This window comes from Neopsephotus bourkii, unplaced genomic scaffold (genome assembly GCF_033783945.1).
Source record: "Neopsephotus bourkii isolate Nb327-2 ecotype Australia unplaced genomic scaffold, CSIRO-AGI_Nbou_v1 NB_398, whole genome shotgun sequence".
Classification (NCBI taxonomy): Eukaryota; Metazoa; Chordata; class Aves; order Psittaciformes; family Psittacidae; genus Neopsephotus; species Neopsephotus bourkii.
In genome coordinates this window covers 1424536-1444254 of record NW_026900902.1, presented here as the reverse complement: position 1 = coordinate 1444254, position 19719 = coordinate 1424536, and the positions used below count along the sequence as shown (strand labels likewise).

General features: G+C 40.3%; 1 protein-coding gene across 4 annotated transcripts in view; it reads right to left on the bottom strand.

The window, feature by feature from the left end:
* NALCN (sodium leak channel, non-selective) overlaps window positions 1–19719 on the bottom strand; it is a 227095-nt gene that overhangs the window by 185331 nt on the left and 22045 nt on the right. For all 4 annotated transcript variants that reach the window (XM_061349282.1, XM_061349283.1, XM_061349284.1 and 1 more), the window contains exons 4-5: window positions 19069–19208; window positions 18135–18263 (exon numbers count right to left, since the gene is read on the bottom strand). In XM_061349282.1, the coding sequence (XP_061205266.1) occupies window positions 18135–18263; window positions 19069–19208 (269 nt within the window). The remainder of the gene's footprint in view (window positions 1–18134; window positions 18264–19068; window positions 19209–19719) is intronic.

Below are 19719 nucleotides of genomic sequence, written 5' to 3'. Positions count from 1 at the left end.
AGTCCTTAGATATATGATACTCTCATCTAAAAGCCATTATAATATGTAGGATTATTATAAGACAACATTTTAGAAATATTTTCAGAAACAAAAATGAATTCATTGGCTCAAGCAGACACAGAACCTGGGTTCCTGATAGCTATGAATTTTACATTATGGTTTCCATTAGAAAATCCCTCAGATCCAAGAGCGTAGCAGCATGAGGGCATATTATTAAAAGTATTGCTGGCTCAATCACTACAGTGCAGTGCACTCATTTTAAGTGTTTTGCTTAAACCTAGGTTATTTTTATATCACATCACACCTCCTGAAGAAGAAGAAAAGCCAGGCACAGAGTATGAATTAGGCTAAAAAGGAAAAATCTTTGCTTACAGTAATCATACCTGTACAGGTAATAGGCCTTTTTCTGACCACTGTCACTAGGCAATTTGTGTTCCACCTCAGACAGTAAATTAGCATAGAATAGTCTACACGAACAAAACAATATTAGACATACAGTCTAGAAGTGGCTAGAATACCACAACATGTTTTCAATATAAGATGATTTAAACTGGTTTATTACTTCATAGGCTATACTCAACACCAACTAAATACTGAGATGCTGATTCAGCACATAACTAGTTTTCAGCATCTCAGAAAGTTTGATTAGACAACATGCTTAAATATCTTGCTGAACAGGGTGCCTTGATGAAGTTATGAATTCTTGCAACACAACCAAACGAATAATTCATCCCAACAGACCAAATGAATATTTCTATGCAGAGTATTCAACGTGTATGGAGTACAACATCTACACAACTGCTGCATTGAGAAATTAGTTCTGCACAGGAACGCAAAGGATGGAAAAGGAGATAACTGGCTCCACATCACGTGTTAAGAATCCTTCAATAAGTTTGTTGCAAAAGTCACAGGAGTGCTACTCTGATATGTTTTTAACTGCCTGAAGAACATTCTGACTACATACATACATACGTACACCACAAAAAGAACCTGAATCAATGCGTCCTGGCAGTAAGTGTCCCTGTTTTCCACGGCACCTGCAGTGAAACTTGGTCTTTCAACTACTATGTACTCATGCAAGCACAACCTCTGTTTGAGCACAATCGCTTCATCAGGCTGTTCTTCAAAAACAGGTTTTGACAGCCTAAAAGAAAAATTACCCAAGGCAGTTCCTAACTTCCTATTTTCTGGTAGCCTGACCTCTGCTTAAAATAGAAATGGAGAAAAGAATGAGATTTTTTTAATTCTGGCTTCTATTAATTTTCTAAACTATCACCAGAAACCCATTCAAAATTACCAATCTACTCATGCAGCTTCCAGGTCCAGAAAATTACAGAAAAAATTAAGAAGGATATTTATTCATAAGGTATTATAAAAACCGTTCAGAATGGTCAAACAGGTAAAAGAAGTTGATAACTATTAGCTGGAACTAAAGGATTTTCTGTATTAGTTGAAAGGAACCCTGTGTCTGCCTCTGCACCAAAACCAGGCACTGCACAGCTGCTGACTAAAGAACTACTGCGTTAGTAAAAATACCATAGCAGACATAAAAAATGGCTGGCAGATCACAAAACAAGTAGCAACTGTACAGCTTCCAAATGGGGAGCAGTGAATTAACTGGGATCTCAGAGGAATTGGCACTGGGTTCCATGCTATTCATTTTTATTAGTGGCATAGGGGACTGTGTGAACCCCACTTCATCAAAATCACACAAAGCGTATGTTGAAGGATCACAAAAACCTTTGGGAATAGAGAAAGATTATGTAGCTCAGAAGCGCTTAAAGGTTACTCTCAATAACTGTGATTTAATGTCAAGTAATGAATTTAGAAAGTGATAGAACCTAAATGCAAAATGGACAATGTTGCATAGAAAGTACTAATATAGAAATAGGTTGGGATCAGATGATTGATGAGAGAGAGATTCCTCTTTAAGATATCAAGAACTCGTAGCTTCCTCTTCTGCTGCATGAATTTAGATGTCTAATTCTGAGCACGCAGTTTTGAAAAAAGTCCATTACTGCACATTTTTCTAATAGATGCTTCTGTTTTGCCATACTGGCAGAACACAAGGCAAAAGCACCAAGCTAGTGAGAATATAGCAATAAACCTAAAATAAACCAGGAAGATAGCACAGCACTCTATGCTTCAGAAAAAAGCTCCCACAGCTCAAATTAAATTGATTTAAGTATTATTTGATGAAGTAATACTACTGTTCTACATTGCCTTTAGATGAGTTACCTCATGAGTATTATTAATATTGCTCTCTCACATTATACAGGTGAATGACATCTAATTAATTTGTCGTTATTGTGAAAACCAGTTCTGTGAAACACCTTCATACCATTCTAGATAATTATTATAGCCTATTAAAATTTTTAAAAGATTTAAATTCTATATTATATCAGTATTTTATGAAATGACACAAGCTGGATTCATAGTGGGAAAATAAGGTCAGCTGTGTCATAAGCATCCTGATTTTAACAATGTTTTTGGAGCTTTCTTTGAAACTCGAAAATATAAAGGCAAGATATGTATAGACTGGCAGATTAATGACAATGGAACTTGTCAGGTCACAATCAGCTATAGATATTCTAGAGTAATTTCTAGAGTAGCAAATACTAACCTTTTTCTTGCTGACTTGTCACTACTACATTTAATCACATAAAAGAGAATTTCACATCAAATGCAGAATAAGCTCTGTTTAGCCATAAACACTTTGCATTCTAGATTTAAAGCTCCCTCCTGTAACTGAGTCCATGCAAATACCCAAGTCTTTTAACTCAATCTGATTTTCATCACACAGATTGGTAGCGCCATTTCAGATGCCTAGTGGTAACCCTCTGATCTAGGAGGCCACAGGTCTCTGTAGGTCCTGTGCCACACATGAGAGCCCTGTGTCATACTAGAGTTATCTTGGACACATTAGTTATTTCAACTAACACTAACTGCATCAGGCCCTCCAATTAAAAAAAAAGCCCAACTGTTTCCTATGATCAATAAGCAAAGTCATCAGCCTTAATCTGCTTTCCCTCTACAGTTCTAGAGCACAGAACCTTGTTTTCCAATCAAGAGACTTTCCTTAAGGAAGCGAATTCACAAAAATTAGAAAAATAAATAAAGATACTCCTAGCAAATCCATAATTAATGGTTGTAATTTTGTATGAATAACAGCCAGGAAAGGTTCCTTTGACAACATTATACCAGTAACACTGGGCAGAAGGGAAGTTTTAATTAACTTTTCTATTTAGAATATGTCCTCTTGAAAGCTCAGATAGCTCATGCCAACTACTATACAGCTGCTGTTATCACTGGGAAGGTAAAAATATTTCTTTCATATTCCAATAAATGCTTTTTTTCAGAGACTCTAGGAATTCAAAAGACAAGAAGCCTAAATGGAAAATGTTTGCTTTTTATCTGGCTTTATGTAAAAAATAAAAGGTAGAAGGCTAGAAGTTTATTTGTTACTTGATGACCATGAGAGCAATCTAAGTTCCCAGGCAAACTTCATTTCACTTGTCCTTTTAAAAGTGTATTTTATTTCCAAATCCTTATCTTAATTCTTACTGTGCTAACCCAATCCAGTCCATTTGCTGCAGTGGGAAGCTCTGAACATTCAACTGCTATTAACTGATGGCTCCTAGACAACTTCCGTACACTACCACTCTTTTTACAGAAATCTGTAACAGCTGCTCCTGACAATTGCTGGAATAATAATAGTCTTATAATAATTATATTTATAAGAACTTTGTGTCATGAAGTTTTCTAATGATCAGTTACATAATTATTATCACATTATGACCTCAGCCTAACACAGAAAATATTAATGTATAAATCAGTGATACTGATATTTCTAAAATTTGCAGTAGCAGTTTCTCTTTATATTGAGCACAGGTTTTTTTTCAAAGTGTACTCAGCTAACTCTCCTGTCACTGAAGTCAGACATATATAACCATTAACTTCAGTAAAAGGGAGTCATACTATAACGGTGTTCCACTGATAGATCTTCTAGTTTGTGCAGAAAGAGAAGGCAATTTAGGCCAATGCTGCTGCCAGAGTAATTACAAGTTCTAGATGATCCAATAACAGTATTATTTGAAATCACTGGTGACAAAGAAATTTCAGGGAGTACTTATCTGACTTAAGGATTACAGATATGTCTAGACACAATTCTTCCTCTTATACCTTAAAATCTTAGTATTCCAAAGGGTCATTTTTAAATGGTATGTTTTACTTTTAGTTAAACGTAAGTCTAAAATCATCATGTACAGAACCCACTTCCTGGTTTTAATCTGGGAACAAAATCTGTTTTATCTTTTAAACTGTAAGTGTAAAAAAATCATCTGTATTTAATGTTTCTCATAATTATATCTGCAATTATAAATATATAAAGATTTCAAACCTTTCTGGTAACAGATTGTCTCTGCTACCCATTTATTATTTTTATCACATTAGAAAATAAGATAGGGTATGCTTAAAGGATTCACGACTTTAGAATGACTACAAACGCAAAGCTTAAGCTTTGGCAACATTACATATTTTACATTGTAACTTGGCAAACACAGATTTCACTACTCAAGAATTAGTAACTGAGGAGAATATCAGACATCATCTGCCAGGGATAATTATATTCAAATCAACAGACCCAAATAACTGAGAGCATCTCTCATCTCTCCCATTAATTTTTAACAAATCTTGAAATAGCAGGGAAATTCCAGAAGCATCCTATTGTGCCATTAGTTTTATAGAACAAGCAGCACAACTGGTTATCCTTACATCAACCAAGACAAAAGTGAGCTGATACAAAATCAAATTGATAAAAAGAACATAAATGACAGGAAATACAGATTTAGAGAAAATAATTCTCATCATTCTAACATGAATTTGGTAAGGTTACAGACTTTTCCAATAAAATTGCCTTGCTTAGACTTTGTAAAGCAATTCATTCAATAATGAATAACTGATTAAAAAGTTGGCACTATGTAATATCAATAAAGCACATGCTAAATGGGCTGGAAACTGATTAACTGACATGTCAGAAAGATACTTGCCAGTGAAATGATGATCATGATCTACCATAATCAATGAGGGAGAAACAGGTATAATAAAATCAAGAATATTGATAGAAACAAGTAACAGTGAGGACAGGGCATTCTGACAAGTTAGCAGGATCATTTGGTTACCTGGATACGATAAAACAAAATGTGCTTTGATACAGCCAAATGTAAAATTATAGAGGTAGAATCACTGAAAGCAAACATTATGGCCTATGGAATAAAATGGATAAAAAAGAATGGAAATACTGTATTATAGAATATAGATGCTATGTGAGAGTTTGAGATAAACAGATATGATAGGGCATCCTCTCATATCTGTTCCAACAACCTCATGGCAAGAAAGAGACAGTGCTTTCCCAGAATGTACAAGCAGAACAATAATGAATTAATGTCCCTCTCTGTATGGCACTCATATAAATTCTGATTAATATTGCATACAAGTTTTTTATTTTTTTAATATTTGAAAAAATTAGGATATCATACAAAACCATGAAAATGAGAACACTGGAGAACATGCTTTTCACTAAGAGACGTAAAGAGCTAAATAATGTTAATTTATTAAAAAGCATATTGAAAGATGCCTCAATTGTTGTAAGTGGATTCACACAGAATAAATACTGGGAATTAAGGTGCTGCGTAATCTAGCATAAAAAGAGCATAACAAAAATAGAAAGCTAACAGTTGAAGTCAGACAAATTAAGATGACAAATTCTGAAGATATTTTTTAACAGTGATACAGTTTATGGTATAAATAAAAAGTTCCCTTGCTTATGAATTATTCTGCCAACTAACCAAGAATAGACCTATCTACAAGAAACACTGGAGTCAGATGCAAGCTATAAGGTTGCATAGAGGTGGCATAAAATGAAGTCTGGCTAGATGATCCAATTATTTCTTCAGGGAGGACCTTAGCACTCTCTGCAACTGCCTGACAGGAGGATGGAACCCAGAGGGGGTTGGGCTCTGCTCCCAAGGAACAAGGGATGGGACAAAAGGAAACAGCCTCAAGCTGCACAAGGGCAGGTTTAGATGGAGATGAGGAACAACTCCTTCCCCAAAGGATGCTCAGGCACTGGAACAAAGTGCCCAGGGCAGTGCTGCCCAGGGCGTCCCTGGAAGTGTTCAAACACCGTGTAGACGAGACCCTCAGTGACATGGTTTAGTGGTGGTCTTGGCAGTGCTGGGGAATGACTGGACTTTATGATCTTAAAGGTCTTTTCCAAACCAGCTGATTTCATGATTCTGTGACTCTAAATTCAACATATAGATACTGTCATATCTTATTACTGCTAATATATTTTCTTTCAGTGTATTTGCTCCAGGGTACAGCGATTTTTATATCTTACCATTCAGTTCAGATTTTCTATTCATTATACATTCCATTTCAGGTTTCAGTATCAGATTTTTTTAACAGTTTTCACAGTCCTCCAGTAGAATCATAGAATAGTTAGGGCTGGAAAGGAACTCAAGATCATCAAGTTCCAACCCCCCTGCCATGGGCAGGGACATCTCACTAAACCATGCCACCCAAGGCTCTGTCCAACCCGGCCTTAAACACTGCCAGGGATGGAGCATTCACAAACTCCCTGGGCAACCCATCCCAGTGCCTCACCACCCCTACAGTAAATAACTTCTTCCTTATACCCAATCTAAACTCTCTCTGTTTAAGTGTTAACCCGTTACCCCTTGTCCTATCACTACAGTCCCTAGTGAAGAGCCCCTCTCCAGCATCCCTGTAGGCCCCCTTCAGATACTGGAAGGCTGCTAAGAGATCTCCATGCAGCTTTCTCTTCCCCAGGTTGAACAGCCCCAACTTTCTCAGCCTGTCTTCATATGGGAGGTGCTTCACCTCCCTGATCATCCTCATGGCCCTCCTCTGGACGTGTTCCAACAGTTCCATGTCCTTTTATGTTAAGGACACCAGAACTGTGCACAATACTCCGAGTGAGGTCTCACGAGAGCAGAGCAGAGGGGCAGGATCACCTCCTTCAACCTGCTGGTCACGCTCCTTTTGATGCAGCCCAGGGTACGGTTGGCTTTCTGGGCTGCAAGCGCACACTGCCGGCTCATGTTCAGTTTCTTATCGACCAATACCCCCAAGTCCTTCTCCTCAGGGGTGCTCTGAATCTCTTCTCTGCCCAGCCTGTAGCTGTGCCTGGGATTGCTCCGACACAGGTGCAGGACCTTGGCCTGCAACTGTTGACCACAGCTCTTTGCGTGCAGCCATCCAGCCAGTTCCTTATCCACCGAGTGGTCCACCTATCATATTGATGCCTCTCCAACTTAGAAACAAGGATGTCATGTGGGACAGTATCGAACGCTTTGCACAAGGCCATGTAGATGACATCAACTACTCTACCCCTGTCCATCAGTTCTTTAGCCCCATCACAGAAGGCCACCAAATTGGTCAGGCAGGATTTCCCCTTAGTGAAGCCATGCTGGCTGTCACCATGCACCTTGTTGTTTTTCATGCACTTTAGCATGCCTCCCAGGAAAATCTGCTCCAAGATTTTGCCAGGCACAGAGGTGAGACTGACTGGTCTGTAGTTCCCTGGGTCATTCAATTTCCCCTTCTTGAAAATGGGGGTTATACTTCCCTTTTTCCAGTTATTGGGAACCTCACCTGACTGCCATGATTTTTCAAATATAATGGACAGTCGCTTAGCAACTTCATTCACCAGCTCCTTCAGGACCCACAGATGGATTTCACCAGGTCCCATGGACTTGTGCACGTTCAGGTTCCTAAGATGGTCTCAAACCAGATCTTCTCCTACCGTGGGCCCAAGGTCTTCATTCTCACAGTCCCTGTGTCTCCCTTCCAAGACTTGGGTGGTGTGGTCAGAGCCTTTGCCAGTGAAGACTGGGGCAAAGAAGTCATTAAGAACCTCAGCCTTCTCCAAATCCAGGGTAGCCAGTTCTCCTGATAGCTTTGGGTTATCCCTAGTCTGTCTTTTATTTGCAATGTACCTATAGAATCCCTTCCTGTTATCTTTCACATCCCTAGCCAAGTTTAATTCTAACTGGGCCTTAGCTTTCCTAACCTGGTCCCTAGCTTCCCGGACAACATCCCTGTACTCTTCCCAGGCCGCCTGTCCTTTCTTCCACCATTTATAAATTCTTTTTTCCTTTGAATTTTCCTCAGCAGCTCCTTATCCATCCAAGGAGGTCTCCTGGCCCTCCTGCTGCACTTCCTTCTCGTTGGGATGCAACACTCCTGAGCTTGTAGCAGGTGATCCTTGAATATCAACCAACAGTCTTGGGCCTCCCTGCCCTCTATGGCTATATCCCATGGAACCTTACTGAGCAGGTTCCTGAAGAGGCCAAAGTCTGCTCTCTTGAAGTCCAGGGCAGTGAGCTTGCTGCATGCTCTTCTCACTGTCCTGAGGATCTCGGATTTGACCACCTCGTAATCACTGCAACCAAGGCTGCCCTGGAGCGTCACATTTCCAACGAGCCCTTCCCTGTTGGTGAGCACGAGGTCAAGCATGGCACCTCTCCTTGTCGGCTCCTCTATTACTTGCAGAAGGAAGTTGTCTTCCACACAATCGAGGAACCTCCTGGATTGCTTGTGCCAGGCGTACCGTCATTCCAACAGATGTCAGGGTGGTTGAAGTCACCCATGAGAACAAGGGTCTGTGAGCGTGAGGCTTTTCCTGTCTGCCTATAGAGTGCTTCATCCAGAGTCCTCTTGATCAGGCGGTCTGTAACAGATCCCCACAGTAACGTCTCCCATCATTGTTTTTCCTTTAACCCTGACCCACAAACTCTGTTGACTGCTCACCTGTCCCCAGACAGGCTCCATACTCTCCAGCCTATCCCTAACATAAACAGCAACTCCCCCTCCACGCCTGCCAGGCCTGTCTTTTCTAAAGAGCTTGTAACCTTCCATTCCAACACTCCAGTCATAGGAGCCATCCCACCATGTTTCTGCAGTGCCTATTATATCATACCACCGTAGACGTGCATACATCTCTAATTCCTCTTGTTTGTTCCCCATGCTACGGGCGTTTGTATAGAGGCATCTGAGCCGAGCTCCAAATGAAGCCAGTTCATTGGCTGGAGCAGTTGGAATACCTCTGCATTGCTCCGAGCACTTATTATAGGTGCTGGCAACTGACTGGGTGTGTTGGGATGGAATGATGCCCCGCCTCCCCCAACACATCTAGTTTAAAGACTCCTTGACCAGTCTGGCAAGCCTCCTACCAAAACTGCTCTTCATTGTCAGACAAGCTCCACCAGCCTCCACGAGACCTGGTCTACAAACTTGAATCCCATGTTCAAGATACCCAAACCACTGACTATGGCACCACCCTTCTAACTATTTATTAACCTGGCCAATCCACCTAGCCATTTTAAGGCCCTCCCCTGTATGCTGGAGATTTGACTAAAAGACTATCTGAGCTCCAGAGCCCCTAACCACCTCTCCCAGGGCTCTGTAGTCCTTTATGTTCCCCAGGCTACTACTATCTATATCCCTAGCACCCACGTGTATCACCAGAAGTGGGTAATAGTCCGTGCAACTTTCTAGAGCAGACAGCCTCTCTGCCACATCCCTGATCTGTGCCCCTGGTAGGCAACACACCTCCCTTCAGACTGGGTCAGGCCGACAGGTGGGTGCCTTACTGCCTTTCAAAGTACAGTCCCCTGCCACTATGACCCACTGCTTTTTCCTGGCAGCACCAGTACTGATCTTCTTTACCAGCGCATCAGCTGGTTGCTCATGGTGCGAGTGTGTTTCCTCATCAGCCCCCTGCAAGACAGCAAAGCGGTTCTGGGTGGGGACAACACATTTAGGAGGAAGTCCCTTGCTTTTAATGTTCTCTTCCTCCTTTTTTTGTTGTTTTCTTTTTTGTTACTATTTCTCAGCTTCCTTGGGTTAGTGGCCTCTTTCTTTCCTCCATGAGCTACAGGGGACACCTGAGGCCCCTGCACAGTTCGGGCCTGAAGCAAGCAGTGCTGCTTCCTCTCATCTTCCCTGACATCTTGCAGCCTATTAACAGCATTCCACAGCTCAGGCCCTGCTGCAGGAGGACCTCCACCAGGGAGCACCGAGTGCAGCCCTGCTCACTGTGTACCCTCCCCTCAGGAAACGGGTGCAGGCACTCTCTACACCCCGAAGGCTGCACTGCAGCCTCCCCTCTCATCGGCTGCCTGGGTGCCTACGGTGGCCACTGCCGGGTCCGCCAGCGCAGAGCTCTCAGACCGGGCCTTGGTCATAACGCGAGTGCTCACCATCCCGCTCGACCCGCCCGCGCAGGCCTCCTCGCCGTGCTCCTAAGTCGCTCGCGTTCCCTGGGGCAGGCTTTTAACCAGTGAGGGCTGGCTCCGCCCCTCCTGGCTCCGCCCCTCCTGGCTCCGCCCCTCCTGGCTCCGCCCCTCCTGGCTCCGCCCCCTGTGAGTCAGCTGCTCGCGTCAGCTGAGCTGCCGGCTCCGGGGCAGGTCCTGTCGAGGGCTTGAGGCTCCCTCGGTGGCTCTCGCAGCTCTCCGCTCTGATTTAAGGCTCCTGGACGCTGAGCTTCCGCCTGCTCCGGTGTTGAAGGCGTCCTCTCTCGAGCTACTCACTCGGTGTCTAAGCTTGAAATCTTTGTGGACAGAACTTGGGAGATTCTTACTTTTTTGGTCAATTTTTCAAGAATAAAACTGTTTACATGTTTATTAATTGGGAAAAGCACTGGTCTTGCTCCCTACCCCATCCCACCCACTTCAGTAAAAAGGCATGATTAAATCAGACTGCCTGTTACATGAGGCAGTAAAACTAGGTGAAGCTTGATTTTGATTGTAGCTTTTTTCATTTCATACATGACCGAAGTTAGGGTCTACAAAATGTGCCTTTGATGTTCCGTCTCCTCCACTGACCTTATTCCCACTTCAGGACAACATTCAAAGACCCAGCATCTCTTAGCTGCACCACCAGAAGGAGCTGCACAGTAAAGGCTACAACTCTGCTGTCCTGACTTATCCCCACCTCATTTTAGACAATGAAGACAAAGAAATACATCTCCAGACGTTCAGAGGTAACAGGTGCAGCCACACTCCAGGAGCACCATTCCCTCTCTGCTAGCCAGAGAGGGAATTCAAGGCATTTTGGTTCTTAACAAAGGTGCTAACATCAAAACCAGATTATTCTGTTCTCATGGCAAATTGCTTATGCTACGAAATGCCAATGCTGTCATTGTCCAGATGAGAACAGGATAGTTGCAGCCACTTAACAGTTTTGACAATCTATTGATTTGATCACTAGTTACCGGCATTAGAGGAAATTAAATTCAAATCATGCTGTCATTACCCTTCAGTGTAACAAAGCTACTGAAGTTAACGGCAGAAAAACAAGTAAAAGAAGAAATCTTTCCTACGGACTCTGCTGGAATGTACATCCAGCTAAATTCAGCACTGCATGCTATGTATGCCAATGCAAGGCTTGTTTCACAGGAATAAAAACAACATGAATTAACGGCATTCACACAATGGAGGCTGTCACTGTTAAGTGCTTATACATAGCAAATAAACAGGAAGTTAAAACCAAATCAAGGTAGCTTGCACAAATCTGCATTTCACCAAGGTGTATCAAATGGAACTTATTTACAAGTTCAAGTGATCTCATTCTGATAGTAACTATTACATTCCAATAAAGTATTTCCTTAAGAGATTTTAAAAGAAAGAGCGAAAAACACCTCCATTCCCTTTTAAATTGCAAGGACATGAACAGAAGTATATAAAACAACCTAAGCTGAAAACTGTACCCATTTTGATTTGGAAGTATGTTCATGATAACTTCAAAAAAAAACAAAGTTTGCATACCAGACTTAGCTGGGTTAAATATAGAAGAATACCTTCTGAGTATCTGTCTGCTGAGTATAGGGAAAACGCAAGGCACCTAAACTGCACTGTAGTACCTGAAAAGCATTAAGACTGAAGTCAGCTGGGGATCACTTCCATCAAAGCACACAAGCACTTCTGGACCCACAACAGCAGAGTTAGCTACAACTAGCCAGGGAAATTATCCTGGTTCTCTCTTTGAATCACTGCATCATGCAGTTTAATCTCAACAAACTTTCTGCTTAGGAACAAGACAAGATAATCATCAGCATCATAAAAGAATAATGCCCTAAATCTAATCTCAAAGCAAAATAAATTCCTTCCTAAAGCTTGTGTTGCAAGGTGCAAGGCCATACACAGGATGTCTTCATCAAATGCACTTACGCACACTAGTCATTAATCTAACATCTGAAGTGGCAGATGTGACTCAGCACAGCAAAAGAAAGGGGCTTCTGTCACTGAGCATCTAAGAAAAAATTTTCAGCATCATCCAGCTAGCTCCAAAAACAAACTACTTAGCACTTGACAACTGGCTTTTGACCAGCCAGTTCCATCTGGTGAAAGCTCTCACTTTACCTAGAAGAAAGCAGCTTGATCAGAGCATGTCTTCAATTTGTCAAGAATCATTTTCATTCTAATCATGCCTTCCAAAATGTCTCACTCCCTCCCAACCTCATGTCCACCTCAGTCCAATAAGTATAATTCTACCTGCCATCATCCAGGATGTTAATGAAACCTCCAAATAGCACAAGACAGATTTATGTGGATCCCTGCACCTTCTGTTCTGATGAGCCATTAATACCACTGAGCATGTTTTCCAAGTAGTTTTGTACCTATTTGATGATTATTTTCACCTTAACAATGTATCTCCTGCCAGCTTAGAAAAATGTCCTGTGAGACTGTTACAAAGGCTTCCTAAAATAAAGATACACAACATCCACTCTTCTGTCTAATTCACATTACTGTTACCCTGCCATAAGCAATTATATTGGTTTGACATGGTTTATTCTTGACAAATCCATATTAGCTGCTACTCACTTCCTTGCCATCTTCCAGCTGCTTACAACTTCGTGCTTGTTTATTCATTACAGAATTCTTTCTTGGATAGAAGTCAAGCTTATCAGCAATTTAGCCATAACCCCTGCTGGATATTTTTTTTTTTTGTTGTTTGTTTGTTGGGTTCTTTTTTTTTCCTTGTCTCTTATTCCTTCTTTCTCATTAAACTTCTGCTGTTTTCCCACCTTCCAGCTCCTCACCCAGCTTCCACAAGTTTTTGGAAATAATAACATAGTTGAGATCATAGCTTCAGTCTGCTCACACGTATCTCAGGACGAATATTCCAGCATTTTCCAGACCTTTTTGAATTGCAGTAATCCAAAGAATTGAGACAGAAATCAAATTTAGACATCACATTCAGCTTCTATAGCAGTAAAAACTGAAAACAGTCAATCTGGTTTCCAAAACAACATGAGACAGATCACTCACAGAAAAACAGCTGAATTATCTCAGAACTTCTTTCTTACTATTTCCCACAACTGCCTGCATATCCAGAAGTGACTCTTCCTTGCAGTATTTCTAGGCTAAGAGAGGTGTACTGCTTAGAGATAACTGCTAACTCCTAACCTATGTTAATGTCAGGACATCCACAGCTTTCTCCATTAGTTGTCTGGCTTCCTCTTGCAATATAAAACCCAGAACTTTTCCAGCTTCCTTCTATTCCAGAAAGCACCTTTTTGGCAGATTCAGTGGAGGTCACTCTTCAATTCTGTTTATCTAGTGATGTCTGGTCTTTCCCTCAATTTTACAATATGCTGAAGGATCTCCTGACTCCTGCCATCCTGGCCTCTTGCAGGTTTCATGTGGAGAGTTCAATACTCAGCAGGCCTCAGTTCTGTACCATGGCAAAAATCTTGTACATCAATATAAAACCTTCCCTACAGCAAAGAGGAGATGTGGTAGTTACATTATTCAAATTCTTGTATTTATAGCCAGACAATTTCACAATAACCCATAAAATCCACTCTAGCTTACTCGAAAGGACTTACTAGCCAGAGGAAACAATTCCCATAAAGGCTGACAGTCTGAGCAGAAGTTCAACAAACTCTGATGTCTGCAATGGGACAAAGAATTGTGGTAAACCCGAATGACTCCAAATCTCAATAGAGTGTGTGCTGCTACTCAGCCACCAAAAGCTGAGGGTGTTGGGTTCCCATCACTCTATCCTTGATCTTCATTAAAAGGTCACCTTCTTGTTCAAGATGGAGCTGGACAAACAGAAACACTGGAAATCCTGTGTGAAATGAATCAACAGCCTAATTGCTCTGGATAACTATCTGTATAACAATTTGAGACAACATTAGGATTTCTGCTCAGAAATCACATGCCTTCTGAAAGTCAGGAGAGTCCTGAAGACTGCTTCCCTTGGGCACCAGTACAGGTCACCTCAGCACTTGCTCCCACCCTTTTGACAGGATCGCTTTTAGACTGGTGCTGCTGGGGTCTAAACAACATCAGGCCTGGAAAAGTAAGATTTCTTCCATTTCTCTTCTCCCAGAGGAGTTTATTCTAGAAACATATCCCCATTAAGAGAGATTGTGAATAAATCACAAACGCAATATTAAAGCAGTGCTGATTGTTCAATCAGTATCAATAAATTAATGTGCCCTGTTAAAGAAGACCTGTTACGTTGATTTTTCAGGCTTCGTCTTTGATTTCTTCCCTTTCTCAGAAACCTAATTACTCATTCTTATTTTCCCACTGCTGATATAAGACAGTATCTTGAATCCCTTTTGTTCTTTTTTATCATATTTATTTCTTCTATTAGATATTGTGGTGAACTTTCAGCTCCTGGGTCTTTGAAGCTGTTTTCTGACATTTTCATGGCCTATCCAGAGACAGATGGAAAGATGACCAAGAACCTCTTTGATCTTTCTATTACTCCGTAATTATTTCTCTTATCTATTTTCCTGGGCAGTTCCTACTTTAAACAAGAAACCTTGCAAAGAAGGATTTAAAATTGACTGCCAAGGCGACAAGGCAGACAGGTCTACAGAAATATTTAGTCTATACTGTGTTACAAAAAGGCCCTCAAAGAATTTCTTTGGGAGAAGAATCGATACTACATTTTATGTTAGTTATAGCAGTTAGCCATATTAGCTTTCTTTGATTTGATGAGGCTTCCTTTCCCTTAGCTTCAGTGCAGACTGAGAATTACAAAAAGAAAATTTACTGTTGTGGAAAAAATATAATCTAATCACGTGGTAAGACAGTATTTTTGTGTAGTCAAACACGTCATGGGAATAAAAATAAAGAAAATATTCAGTGGCTAGTGTGTGAGGATATATAAAATATCTTAACAGCCAGAGCAATGATTTGGAAGTAATTTCTCTCTCCTATCCTTGCGGAAGTACCTTTTGTATACTGGAGGTGCCCAAGAGTAAATTATAGCAGATTCAGGAGCACAAACTATTTTCCCTGTATTTGTTCAATTCTTTGAAATTAATCTGAGATATAACAAAACAGCCTTTGAAACTGCTTGTAAGATATGGACTTACCCAGGTAACTGGATTATATATACACTACATTCCAACCACACTGTGTGTCTTTCAAGCAACTAAAGATCCATACTAAGGAAATCCATGTCATATACCATTTATTGGCAGAAAAAAAAAAAAAAAAGATACAATGGTTGGAGAAATCATCAGAGGAAAACTGTGACAGCGTAGTAGCAAGAAGTAATAATCCCAAAGGAATACTGAGTGAGAAAATGGCGTGGGAAGAAGACAGAGTTCCCCCATGAGGGAGAAAAAAAAAAGTCTGGCAAAATAAAGAAGATTATAAAACAGACAGAAAGAAATGATTTATCATCAAACAACAACAACAAAAATACATAAAAACTTTTCAGCCTTTGGAAGGAAGTCAGATTTTGCTGATTTCATGGACAGAATGAAAAAGTCTGAACACAGTTATCTCACTTCAATATTTCTGTTTGCCAGAGTTAACATTAGCAAATAACTGAGGAGGTTGAGATACAGGAGGTCAGGCAGTGTGGGCGTCAAGAAGGATGGAAAGATAAAAGAACTTGCAGCAGTCAAAGCGGCAATGAGTGTTTGCTGAGGCTGCCACATCCTTTCAAATAAAAAAAAGAATAGAAAGATTTTAACATGCTGTCTTTTTGACAGAGACTTGCCTCCTGTATAATAATTTTATTATTATTATTATTATTATTATTCACGAGGCAGTAGACTTAAAAAGAGTAATTTCCAGAATTTCTGAAATAGATGAAGTCTTGACCTCAATAATAAGATTTTAGCCTTGCTGGTTGCCATAGAATTCTGCGTAATACCAGACAAATCACCTACAATTAATGTTCTTACAGGTGGCCACTAACTACATGATTTTCATTTCCTAATCTTCAGTTGGGAGCCTGGGATCTGGTTTGCAGAAATAGCCAGTATTTACAGCTGTGGCTCATTAATGAACTACCTGAGACAGGCTGACTGACTCAACTTGCCCAATCTTTCCTGAGTTGTTTTTTATTCCTCTGTGTCTATGTGAAACTAAAAAAACAGCTATGCTATAAAGATTTTCTTAAAAAAGAGGAAAACTCATACCTCATTTCCAATCTAGGTGAAGATCAGTCCCATATTTCCTATGGTATTGATTAAATAAGAAAATACCTAGAAGGCAGGTTTTTTTTCATTTAACAAAATGCCATATAATACCTAGTATATTCTCAAATAATTTTGTAACCTTTTTTGTATGTGGCACTTTTAATAACCTCATTTTATATTTGATAGTTTATAGGCCCTAGTTTAGAAAAAATCTTTAACACAAAGTTTTGCAATAATCAGACTTTATTCAGCACAGTAGCAGATTAAGTGGTGTTCTGCTTCCTTATAATATCTGTTTATTTTATCTTCTGACAAATTCAATAGGAATAAAAGGATTCAATTTTGACTAAAGCAAATGCTACAACTTCCCTATCCAAAGAAACAGGGACAAACCGAAGAAATAGATGCAAAAGATTCTCACAATGCTTTATGGCTGAGCATAAAGTCAAGCCCTCAATTTAACAGGATATGTAAGCATATACTTATCAGTGATTTTATGAGCCATCCCAGTGACAAATGCTGTACTGCATCTGGAGTTGATCTTGTGTTTAGATATGTGCTGAATCAAAAACCTGATATATCCCTATACTCTGTAATCCTCTGCTCTCTTGAGACCTCACTTGATGTCCCCAACTTAAGAAGGCCATGGAACTTTTGAAGCAAGTCCAGAGGAGGGCCACGAGGATGATCAGGGGGCTGAAGCACCTCCCGTATGAAGACAGGCTAAGAAAATTGGGGCTGTTTAGCCTGGAGAAGAGAAGGATGCATGGAGACCTCATAGCAGCCTTCCAGTATCTGAAGGGAGCTTACAAGGCTGCTGGAGAGGGACCCTTCATCAGGAATTATAGCGACAGGACAAGGGCTAATGGGTTCAGACAAACAGAGGAGATTTAGGTTGTTTATAAGAAAGAAGTTCTTTACTGTGAGGGTGGTGAGGCACTGGAAGAGGTTGCCCAAGGCAGTGGTGAATGCTCCATCCCTAGCAATGTTTAAGGCCAAGGTGGACTGAGTCTTGGGCAACATGGTCTAGTGTGAGGCATTCCTGCCCATGGCAGGAGGGTTGGAATTAGATGATCTTAAGGTCCTTTCCAACCCAAACCATTCTGTAATTCTTTGATTCTATGTATACTTCATCACTGGTGTAAAACATTAATCAAGTATTTTCCAAAGACTGGGTAAAAAGGCTTTTTAAATCTGAGCATCAGGTCCCAGCAACCTCTTAATCCAGAAAAGACATGAGATTCTAGGGGTAGTTCTTCCCTATACTTTAGGTCTGCTGCCACACCCAGACTTCGTGGGAAAAGACAGGAAGATACAAGGAAAGTTGATGCATCCTCAGTGTCCTGAATCAGCCACAAGTGCCAATACTCCTCTTAAAGCCTCCTCTACTCTCCTCCTTTCTCCCCCCGAACACACACATACACAGTCACTCACTCCCTAACTCAGACTGCAGCCAAATGCCACAATTCATAATATCTCTGTTGCAGACAAAATTTGTACTTTTTGGAATTCCTAACATTTTAGTTTCCCCTAAAAAGGCATTTTTGTGAACCACTTTTAATCTATTAACCCCATTTTACACCCATTGACTATAGTTATACATACACAATGAAAGAACAGCCCCATGTCATGCCTGTACAGACTAACTCACCCTGGCTGCGTGTCATCGGTAACACAATGGTACGTAAAAGTTCCAAACATCTGCACTCCCAGGATCCCATACAGGAGGAGAAAGAATAGAAGGAAAATTGAAACGCTCCAGATTTGCTCTCCAGAACGCCTGTCAAAAAGATAAACATGACACTGAATGCATGGGTATCATGAAGCCTCCTCTGAAAAGCTCCAAAATACACAATATGATCACACAGAGAAAGTAGTATTTCATCCTGCACAAAACTTGTCCTTAAACCTGACCTCTAACTCAGTGCAAAGATCGAATGGGGGGCCATGATTTTTTTTAAACCTGTAAGTTAGAGTAACTAAATCAGCTGTAAACTAAAAAAGGTGGGAGAAAATAAATAAATAAAATAAAATGCATAAAAACTAGTGTTTGTAAAATAGTATCTAATGACTTCTACAGACAAAACATGATGATGAAGTTAAGCTGATACAGAATATAGACCAAAGAACTTTCACATTACCACTACATGGCTTCTGCTATTACATGCTGTACCAAACATACTTACGTGTATTTTCTTGCATGTAAGCATCTCTGTACATACACCAATAAACATACACTCATAACTCTAATGGTTGGGGCACATGCTCATGTACTTTATTTACCCTACTAGGAGAGTCCACCTTGATTACTACGTGGCCATATTAATGGAACAGAATTTATTGCCATTGGTTGAAAAGTGATGGCTACAGTTATTAGCAACAAACTAGGATTTCTTTAAATATTTGATCATTTTCTAGGAAACTCGATTCCTTAAATAGAGTAACAGCAGAATTTTTTGGCCAGAACTAAAACTCAGGAAGAAAACACCCACTAAGCATGAAGGGTCATTTTCTAAGCTGCATAGTCAGTCTTCTAAGGTAAAACTGAAATTCTCTGATGTTATTTCGATAAGAGCCTTACTTACTTCAAGATATTTGTTATCCTAGTTCTTGGCAGCTCAAAACGAAAATATATCCGGAATGCTCGAATCATAATGAGTGGTCGTGGAATGCGTAACATGCCCCATGGTGACATCTGGTCAACTATTTCAGCAATTTCAAACACCTACAAACAAAAGAATTGGGAGTTTTTCTGGATGACCCTGTGTTTTCCTGTATACATTTACTAAACTTTTAAAACTGTGAAACTTGTTTTCATCTTCAAACTTCTCTTTTATTATTTTATGGTTCATATAAACCATGGTTTCTTTTTAAAGACTTAAGATATCTTTTAATGCATTTCTAAGTTATCCTAATGAAATTCAAAAACTATATTCTGCCCATGTTCGTAACGCTTCGGTCTCAAACAACTCAAGAAGATAGGGGAAGGTTGTGTCAGCTGCCTGATACTGTGCTTGTCCTACCCCACAGATTTCCCACAACATTGATAAAAGTGAGTAATTTACGTTTCCGAAGATGAAAATCAGTATCTGTGTGGCACACCACTAAGGTTTTGCTATGATATAAAAGTACACATACGTTTTACACAGATCACCTTGTAAGTTGCTATATGCTTATAAATTCTCCATTTAATTTCAAGTATGTGAGAAAACTGTACATGTTCTTCTCCTAAACTC